At 46.8% G+C, this 10,776-nt stretch overlaps 1 protein-coding gene across 1 annotated transcript in view; it reads left to right on the forward strand.

Moving 5' to 3' along the window:
• The window catches only part of GAS7 (growth arrest specific 7), a 45,155-nt gene that overhangs the window by 7,252 nt on the left and 27,127 nt on the right, over window positions 1–10,776 (forward strand). The window contains 2 exon segments of the mRNA XM_005430274.2: window positions 6,242–6,313; window positions 7,541–7,626. Coding sequence (XP_005430331.1) covers window positions 6,242–6,313; window positions 7,541–7,626 — 158 coding nt within the window.

Genomic DNA, 10,776 nt, shown 5'->3' on the forward strand with positions numbered 1-10,776 from the left:
TCAGGGGGAATGGCACCGGGCAGCCGCAGAGGGTGGGCTGCACACCACAGCATCTGCGGGGATGGGTGCATGGCTGGGAGCAGGGGGGACACAGCCTTTGAGGAAGGTCAGCTGTACAAGATTTGGTGTGGTGGAGCTCTGTGCCGCTCCCCAGATGAACCCTGTGTGTAGTTCTGTGCCCTCCTCCTAAAGACAAGAGCTGTTGGGTGACCTGTCTGCTGAACAGCTTGTCTTTCTGACCTTGCCTGGTGCAGCATCTTCTCTGCCTCAGTGCACAAGTCTTTTTTTTTTGGGTTAAATTGTTTTATTGCTCTTAGTGCTTCAACTGTTCAGAAGTGGTAACACAAGTATCCACTTGCATTCCTGAGGAGGGGAAGTGGGATTTTAGAGTCGAGTAAAATCTTCATTCTTCTGAGCCTTCAAAATACAGCAGATGCCTCCCTTCTTGTGAGACATTGCTATTATTGTCACCATTGTTTGCAGTGGTTCATGCCCTTCCACACTGGGATTATCTGCTTTTGTTGTACATCTTGACCCTGAGATGAGCTCAGCTGGTCAGAGCAGGGTGCTAATAATGCCAGGGTTATGGCTTTGATCCCCATAGGGGCCATTCACCTAAGAGTCTGACTCCATGATCCTTCTGGGTCCCTTCCAATTTAGACTATTTTGTGATTTTGTGATCTTATCTTACCCTAACAGTATTTCCACCATGTGTTGTTGTGTGGTCTAATTTTCATTGTCTTTACAGGAAAAAAACCACAAATAATTGGTTCTTAACTAGAAATAAATAGAATATATATGGGACAGTGTTCTTATGTGGAATAAAAATGTTAGGAAAATCAGTAATGGAGGAATTGGGGTGACCTTGTGACAAACAGGTATGCAGAAGTGACAAACAGCACGTTCCTGTCTGTCTCCACTTGATATCCCACCAGATAAACACTCCACATTTATCATCCTTTGAAGCAGGTTCAGTCCTTAAACCATTGTAAAGGCCTCTGAGCTGGATGCAATCTGCACAGGGAAACCCAAGACAATTTCAGTGCACCCGAGGTTTTCTGAGCATGGCCTTGCCCCAGGAGGGTTGAGTGTACACCAGTGACAAATACAGCTGGGTAATTCCTTGTGCAACATCCAGAGCCGCCCCTGCTTACCATGGCAAAGCACAAGACAGAGTGCCCAGAATGCACAGCCACTACGTGGTTAATGAGTTACTCAGTGTCTGTAGGAGGGGTTTTCAATTGTGTGTGGGTGGTAGATTCAGCAAGAAAATATTTCATTATGCTGAAGAAATTCTCTGATGGGCTGCAGCTGCAATACCTCTTGCATTAGTCAAACAATAGCACTGCAGCTACCTTGCCCATCACATTAAAGACGAGTTATGTACTTGCGACACCAGTGTTTGTGTGGCTTACTGCCGCCTTGCTTTCACAGCTGAGGCCAACTTTATGTGGTGTGTTCTTATTTCCAGCCTTTTCTTGTCTTTTATGTAAAGTCCTTCCCATTTACTAAACAGCATTTTATCTCCTGGAAAGCAGGACTTCTGCTTTTGTGTTATCTTGATCCTAATTAAAGTCCATTTATTCTTAGGTCTTTTACTTAAGGTCCTTCCCGTTTACTAAACCGCATTTTATCTCTTGGAAAGCAGGACTTCTGCTTTCTTGTTATCTTGATCCTAATTAAAGTCCATATATTCTTATCTTCACAAGCATCATTAATGAAACGCCACCTGCAACAGTAAGTTCTGGGGCAGTCCTGAAATGTGGGGCTGAAAGTGGTCATTTTCTTGAAGGTTCTCTGAGTTGAGGGATTTTATTCATGCCTCACCAGCTATGGTCAGCTCCTACTCCAGCTAAATTTATGAACTGCAGCTCAAAGATTAAGTCATCCGTGGAGACACCAAAGAGATGTCAAGCATTTTTATTACATGTTTTTTCTCATACAGTTAAAACGTTTCAGTGACAATTTCTCTCTGATACAGGATGCCCTAGCTAAAGGGTGGTTATAGGAACCTGCCTTGGTAAAGTGGCCTAAAACCTAGAAAAACAAAGCATGTCTCAGAAAGTGCTGGAAATGGCTTTATTATCCCTGCTAAGCCTGCAGTGAAGGGCTCCCTTTTGTCACATGGTGTTTGCAAAAGGAGGGGCATGGGAGACATCCCAGTAATCATTTTGAAAGATCAAGTGAGAGCTCTTGTCAGCAGCTTTTCCCGTGCTGTGGAGGTGGTGACAAGCACCTCTCCATTCCACATGGACACAGCAATTCAGGAACTCCTGCATGGTGCCTTCTCCATGGCTCCATAATGAAACTATGGAGCATTTAGCTCCAAAAATAGAACTGCACATGACACCATGCTGAGGTGCTAAAATGAAAGGAATAGAAGCCCATTTGTGCAAAGCCCTGACGTCTGGCTGATGATGTATCTTCAAACTGGAAAGCAGCTCCTTTGACCTTAGAGTGCTGCTGCATTCATGGAAGAGGGACCAACAATTAATTCTTCAGCTGTCACAGTGTGATCACAAAAATTGTCTGCTTCAGGATATTCTCAGGAGCTCTGTTTCTTGACTAACACAATTCCCAGAGTGTGTGGCTCTCTGACACATCATGTCATTTCTCATTCTGCCAAACAGGAGTGAACTTGCTTCTCCCAAACACCACAGGTTTCCACTTTTCCTCTGGTAGGAAATGTTTCACCACTTCTGTGAAAACCCTCTCTGGTTCCATTGGCCGGTGGAGCTTGGATCTTGTCACTGTTTTTCCTCTTACTACGTCATTGCAGTTTTAACAAGTGGTTTTCTCCTGCCTTGCTGTTCACTACCTCAATTCCACAGAGCCACGGAATGGTTTGGGTTGGAAGGGACCTTGTGCCAGCTCCCTGCAGGGGACACGTTCCACCAGACCAGATGGCTCCTAGCCCTGGCCTTGGGCATCTCCCAGGGCTGCAGTGCTTGTTTTTGTTCACAGTCAAGAACTGTCTGCTGGGTCATCTCTCTCAAGGAAACTGCTGGTTATTCCTTCCCCACACTGCCTAAATGGTCTAATTAACACGTGGCTGATCAGGGAGGACAGAACTTGTTGGTGTTGGTCTGCCAGGGCTAAATTGCACCCAGAGTACAAGGCCTCAGCTTGACTGGAACGTCCTCTGGGGAAAACTGTGTGGGATGTCAAATCTGGGCCAGTGTGGAATCTATTCCTAAAGCCATCATCACTGTTTTACCACAGGGTTACAAGCAGCCTCCTCATTTTCCAAGCACCAGGATTGTGCTGGCACTCCCAGACAAGACTGTGCCTTTGCTGATCAGACAGTGCATTATCTCTCAACAAGCCCTCTCTGTGTCTCTGTAAAAAAAGTCATCCCCCCACTCACTTCTAATCCCCACTCTCACTTCTAATCATGACTAAGCTGCAGAGAAATCTGTAATGTCACAGTTTTACCTTGGTAAATGTAGTTGCTTCCAGTAGATGGCATTCCAGCCATGCAGTCCTGATCCAGATTAGTTCCTGTCCCTGCTTGAGCTGCCAGAATAATCCCTGCACAGAAGGAGGTTTTTTTTTTCCTCCTAATGCTCAAAATAAATGGAGTTAAAACACTCTTGTTCATTTCCTACCTAATTAAAGATGTTTTTCTTATTTAATGCATTTTATAGCATTTGGGGTTTTTTCTTTATTTTTCTATGTGCTTAACTCCAAAGTCATTTTATTTTGGAAAATTTGTCAAGACACTGAATGTTTTGGATTGGATTCACAAATCTGCTAACCGCTGGGCACTGCTCTTTCATGTGTGAATTTTCTGCCCTCAAGTTGTGTGTCTGGGTCCTCTGTGTGGCAGAGGGGAAGAATGAGGCACTGCACAGCAGCTCCACAACAGCCAGCAGGCAAAGCAGAGACCAGTTACAAGAAGCAGCTGGTGATTTTCACAGAATCACAGAACAGTCTGAGTTGGAAGGGGCCCCCAAGGATCATCGAGTCCAGCTCTTGAGTGAATGGCCCATACAGGGATCAAACCCACAACCTTCATTTATTAGCACCATGTTCTGGCTAACTGAGCTACAGCTCTTTAACCAGTTAATTGCATTTCATAGATATTTGTTAGGTTTTTAGGTACATTCCTCTGCAGGGTCTCAAAAATGCTGGAGACAGGTATGCTTGTGTGAAACCCCCAAGCCAAACAGAAAGGTAGCTTGCTTTACTGCTAACATCAAAGTCAGTGCTGGCAAAAAAACATCACTGACTGCACTGGGGCTCAGCATCAGTGGGCATCACAATCCCTTCCCACAGATCTCAGCTCACATTAATAATTCATCAACATTTTAAAATTAAAAAATCTACAGGACACCTGTGTCACGGACACATTTTCTGAAAAATACTTTTGCCAGGATTTTTTCTCCTGAGAAGCTGAGAAGCCTCAGAAACAAAATGTAAACAATAATTATCTGCTGCTGTGGAATGCAACAGGTGCATCTGTGATTGGTCTCATGTGGCTGTTTCTAATTAATGGCCAATCACAGTCCAGCTGTCTCAGACTCTCTGGTCAGTCACAAGATTTTATTATCATTCCTTTCCTTGCTAGCTTTCTGATGAAATCCTTTCTTCTATTCTTTTAGTATAGTTGTAGTATAACATTTTCTTTTAATACAATATATATCATAAAATAATAAATCAGCCTTCTGAAACGTGGAGTCAAGATTCTCATCTCTTCCCTCATCCTGGGACCCCTGTGAACAGTGACATACACCAGGGTACTCTGTTATTTACCTTTGCCTTACAGTAAATGTAAATCAGAATTTATTTAACCATGCCCTTGTGGATTGTAAGCCAAGACAAGCTGACTCATAAAAAACAACTCTTTGCATTTGATTTTGCTTCTGTTTAGTTAAGACACTTCTAAATGCTTCTTTATTGACCTAGCATGGAATTATTTACTTACTACCCAGTTCACAAAAACAGGCTAAAATTTAAATGTTCCCCTGTGACCCAGCAAAGCTTCTAGTTCAGGTTTTGCACTTGTAATGGAAGAAAAAGCTCAAAGTACTTTTCTTTGCAGGCAAAAGCATGCTGTGGCTTGGGGAGGGGCATCTGCTTCTATTTGGGATCTGTAATCCTGAGTTCTTTCTGAAATAAGGAACCTCACACAACCCTTGAGGACACCTCTGTGCATATATATACACACAGACATCTATATGCATATAGATACATATGTGTATATACATAGCTGCATGAATCTATATATAAAAATAGAATTTTTATGGTTCTTGAAGCATATTAACATCCTGCTTGATGCCCAAATAAGCACTGACCCAGTTTGGCAGAATTAGATGGTTGCTGATTGGGATTTGGGAAACAGCAGTTTCAAATGAAGCAGGCCAAGTAGTCCTCAAACTTTTTTACATGACTTGCTAATTTTCTTATTGATACCATCTGGCAATCAGTGTTGTTTAGTTGATTTGGAGATGTGCATTCCAAAGGAATGGTTCCTTGAGCTTCCTGGCTGGACTTCTGTGGAAGTTGCTGCTCTCACTCAGCTGTTGTCTGTTCACAACTTCTAAAAGGTTTTGCACTTAAATCTTCTGTCTTCAGCATGTGGTCAAAATCAATTTTCCATTTGCTGAGAAAATGAGCAGAATGGTTAAACTACAGAGGCAACTGAGGGGGGAAAGCAGCAGCAGTCTTTGGAGTGTCACAACTGGTGTGACAAACATTTGCATATTCCAGCTGCTAAGTGACCTGGGTGGAAAAAAAGGAAATTTTCCAGGGAAATATTTTTTGGGGGCGAGGGGAAAGGTGCTAAGGCTTTTGTATATGACTGAAAGCACATCTGTGAGTCACTCACAGCTGCCTTTCATGGAGACAGCAGGGGCAGAGGTGCTCTGTCCCCAGACTGAGGACCATGGCTGGCACGTGGCAGTGCCCACAGTGGGCTGCAGGCAGTGCCCAGGCTGGGCTGGCCTTCAGTGCACCTGGAAGGGCAGTCAGTGCAGCCAGGTGAGTGTTGCCAGGCAGTGACCTGGAAGAACCAGTGATGCAGCTTCCAGCCTGCTCTGTCTCCACCCATCCCAGCTGGCAGCTGTGGCAGGAAGAGATGAGGGGAGAGAGGAAGGGCAGGGAGGTGCAGGCATCTTCCTCCCAGGGTGAGAACCTGGTTCAGAGGGCAGTGAGGGTCAGACCCACTGGTTTATGTGTCATAACTCTGGTATGTGTACAAAGCCTCCATCAGCCTGACACTGGTGTTTCCCTTCCACAGAAACGACGTGGGAGCGGCCGAGCAGCGTGCCTGGCACCCCCAAGAGCCCTGTGTCGCAGAAGAGTTCTGCAGGTACTGTCTGATGCTGTGCCTGGCTGAATCTGCTCCTCTGCCATTCAGCAGAGCAAAGGAAAGTGCTGTGATTTAGTGGGAGAGAGACTTGGTGGACATATAGAATCATGGAATGGTTCAGGTTGGAGGGGGCCTTAAAGATCATCTCGTTCCACCCACCTGCCATGGCAGGGACACCTTCCACTGTCCCAGGCTGCTCCAAGCCCTGTCCAGCCTGGCCTTGGGCACTGCCAGGAATCCAGGGGCAGCCCCAGCTGCTCTGGGCACCCTGTGCCAGGGCCTGCCCACCCTCAGAGATTTTCTCTTAACCTCTGATCTCAGTCTATCCTCCCACAGTTTAAAGCCATTGCCCCTTGTCCTGTCACTCCAGACTCCTGCCTAATGTCCCTTTCTGGCTCTCCTGTATCCTTGTCAGACTCTAAAGTCTCCCCAGACCCTTCTCTTCTCCAGCCTACATGGTTGTGAGAGTGTAGCAGAGCAAACATGGTGGGCCTTTCCCTCCTGACACATCTTCTGGACTGTTGATTCCCTGCCAGCCCATCTTATCTCTGGCAAAAATTACTCTAGAATAAAAAGTGTTAAATGTAAAGGCCATTGCTGCCAGCTGACTGTAAATAAAGCAGCTTAGAGGATGTTTTCCTTAGAAATTTTTGAACTGATGTCCCTCTTTATTGGCAGAACTGGGTGGGTAGTCTGTGTGAAGATTGTGCATTTCGTTGTGACAAAAGAATTTATAATGTAGTTGAGTATGTTGTTTCAACGCTACTTTGAGCATTATTAATTGCTCAGTATATAAAAAAAAAGGCAATTTATAGTTCCATGCAGGAACCAGAAACATCTTGCAAGCCTTGCTTTCTTGACATGAAAACTCCCTTGGACCAGTACTTTTAATGGATGCCAGGTGCCCAGCAAGCCACTCTGTCACTCTCCTCCTCAGGTGGATGGGGGTGAAAACTACAACAAAAGGGTTGGGATAAGGGCAGGGAGACATCACTCATTATGGTCATGGGCAAAACAGACTCCACTCAGGAGAATGTTTAATCTATTACCCATCAAATCACAGTAGGGTAATGAGAAATACAACTAAGCCTTAAACACTGTGATCTATATCTGCACGTTCAGTTATGGGGCTAGTTTTTAAATTTGTGCATATGGGATTAATTTTTAAATCTTAAATTTCATTGACAATCAGCAGCAAGCCTGCTAACTCTGCCTCTGTTCTTGCAGTGAATGGCTACTACATCTCTGGGTCCCCAGTGCACCAGCTCGACTCGGGTCACGCGAGCCTCCGAAAACCCAGTGGGGACCCCCAGGTAAGTTCTTGGGAAAAAGCCAAACAGCAGGCACCAAGAATAAATGGGTTTCTAAGTAGTTTAGGAATCCGCCCAGAGGAAGAAGCCAAGAGGTCATTTTCTTTTAGAAACTCTCAGATCAGATAGATTTGTTGTGTGTAGTATAGTTAGGCTTTGTGTCCAGCTGGTAAAACAGTAAAAAAAGCCAAGATCCTTTGGATTTTTTTGTCCTATCACTCCTTTCTGAAAAATCCACCAGGCCACTTCGGTCACTATTAACAACCCTATGAATTTCCCTGCCACTCCAGCCTGAACCCTGGGCCTGTGTCCAGCACAGTCCTCTCTTTACATTTGCACATCCGCCCATGTCTGTATCTCATTGTATTTTCCTGCAGCTCCAGCTCACCCACCCAAAGACAGTATTCACAAAGAATTCATCCAAAGCTTTTTTCTCAATGACTTCATCCACTCTGGCCTGTCCTTTCACAGCCCCTCCTCAGTGCCTCACCCAGCACATCACCCCGAGTTAACCTACAGGATGCTGACCTGTGGACCTCTCCTGCCTTTGTCCAAATTTCCAATAAATATCTCTGCACTTTTGCTTGCAACACGTCATATCCCTGGGAAATTCTTCCCCACAGATGTGGGGATGCAGATGCAGCACAGGGCCCTCTTCCAGCTCCTCCCATGAAACTCTTTGCTCCCTGCCAAAACATCCCCATATGACCATGTGACTGCCACAGCTGGTGGATCACACTCCACTTGGGCTGTGCTTCCCCACGCTCTGGCGTTTCCCCCAGTGGTCCCAAGCCTGAATTTTCTGTTTCTTTTCTCTATGAAAGTGGTGATTCCTTTCACAGTGCTAAATACCCCTGGGGAAATGCCTGGTTGATTGGTGTGCTGCTGCCACGTGGACCTGGCCTGCCTGGTGCTCTCAGTGTCTCTGGCATTCTCTGTTTCTTGGGCTAAGTTTTGTGTTGTCTGAACACTGTCCTGCTTTGCCTTGACTCTTTCTCACATGCTGCCTCTTAAATAGTTCCCTTCAGCCTTTCACCTAGGTCAGTATTCCTGGTTTAGATTCATGGCTTTTCTCATGATACAGCCCAGCTCTTTGGATTCTCTGTTTCTTCCACATCAAACATCTTGTACTAAATCCCTGTGCTGCTGTTTGAGAAATTGCCTGGGCTGGAGACAGTGAGCACCTAAACTAGGTCAGAAGCATTTTAGAATCTTATGTAGTGCAGTACCAGACACCCCTGTCCACACATCTACCATGACTCCTTCAGAGAACCCAGATAAACTTGTAGGCTGTGACTTCCTTCAAAAAGTCCCTTGTGAATCCTTTTGCCAAAAAAAAAGATATTTAATTTCTCAAGGTATCTGACTCCCATGTTTTTGTAGTTGGCTTGGAACACTGTCAGATTAACTTCTGCAGAATTTCCTTTGTAGCAACATTTGCCACCTTCTGTTTTTACACTGCTGAGTCTCACTCAAATTCACAGACACCTTTTTACTCAAATTCACATCTGAGATACATGAGGAGTCATAGAGTCACAGAATGGTTCAGCTAGAAGAGACTCTAAAGCCCATCCAGTGCCACCCCCTGCCATGGGCAGGGACATCTCCCACTGTCCCTGCTGCTCCAAGCCCTGTCCAGCCCGGCCTTGGGCACTTTCAGGGATTCAGAGGCAGCCACAGCTGCTCTGTGCACCTTGTGCCAGGGCCTCACAGGGAAAAATTTCTTCTTCCTGTCCCATCTAATCTTGCCCTCTAGCAGTGGAAAGCCATTCCCCCTTTTTCTGTCATTCCAGGCCTTTGTCCACAATCTCTCTCCAGCTTTTTGTAGACTGACCTCAGGACCTGGAAGTTTCCATTGAGGTCTTCCTGGAGCCTTCTCTTCTCCAGGCTCTCTCAGCCTTTCAGTGCTTTGCTCAGCTGACTCAACCATCAGCCTGTCAGAAATCCCTCTCATGGCTTTTCTCATTCCCTTCATCGCCTCCATGGTACTTTCTTTCCACTGCTCCTTTATTGCAGGTTTTTCCAAACTGAACTCCTGGTTTCATCCCTGCTTTGAACCTAATTTGAATTAGTTCTGAATCCCTAACTGGCTGCTAGTGGCATTAATTCTCAGAACAGCTTGTGTCTACGCCCTCTTGGGGAGCTGCTTTTCCTGGGGGCTGTGGCAGCTTCTGCACAAGAGTCCTGAGTAAGGAAAGCATCTGACCATAAACCTGTGGTTGCAAGAAGCTGTTCTGCATACCCTCAAAGTCTTTTTGGCCTGTCTCTCTCTCTCCTTGTGTGTCTTGGGCCATCCTAAGCTGCTCTGCTTTGACTGCTTCCTTGTCTGTTCCTGGCACGGGCTGTCTCCCACTGTGGAGCAGCTCCTAGGCTTTGGCCAGGATGCTTTCTTGGACCTGGGCAGCAGCCACCATGCAAACAAATGCTGGCAAGATCCCTCCAGCGAGCTCAGCCACATTTCTTGGAAACAGGTCAGGGGGTGGGGGGAAAAGCCACAACTGAGAACAACGCGGAGCTATGCTGTGCTGGGCACTCAGCCAGACCTTGTTTATGGCTTCCTAGAGAGCAGCTAAATGCTGCCCGCTCAAGTTGTCACAACTGCCACCAAGGGGACAGCAGAACAGCCGTGGAACTGCACGTGTGTGGTGCTGGCACCTTGCTGCTGCTGGGTGTGGAGTCCCAGGATGAGCACCGGGTGGGATTTGGGGTGGGAGTCCCAAATGATGCCAGGAGCAGTCACAGCATCTGAGCCCCACCAGGGACCTGCGACAGGGACAGGGGCACTGCCAGGAGCAGTCACAGCATCTGAGCCCCACCAAGGACCTGCGACAGGGACAGGGGGCACTGCTCCCCTGGGGGGACTCTGGGGCACATCGGTGTCCCTGTCCCCAGGGGGATATGATGCCACCATTCCACAGACACATAGGAACTGCCTGATGGCAGGACACTGTCACCATCAGTGGTGGTGTCTAGCAGTGTCCCCAGCAGCGGATGTCCCCATCCCCGTTCCCGTTCTCGTACCCAGCAGAGCAAAGTGCCACTCACGGGACACCAAGACTGCTGTCCCTGTCCTCGGGGGGGTGTGATGCCACCATCCCACGGCGTGGCAGGGGCACTCTTCACACCCCGGCCAGCGGCTGCCACCGTCCCAGC

The sequence above is a fragment of the Geospiza fortis genome, unplaced genomic scaffold (assembly GCF_000277835.1).
Source record: "Geospiza fortis unplaced genomic scaffold, GeoFor_1.0 scaffold534, whole genome shotgun sequence".
NCBI lineage: Eukaryota > Metazoa > Chordata > Aves > Passeriformes > Thraupidae > Geospiza > Geospiza fortis.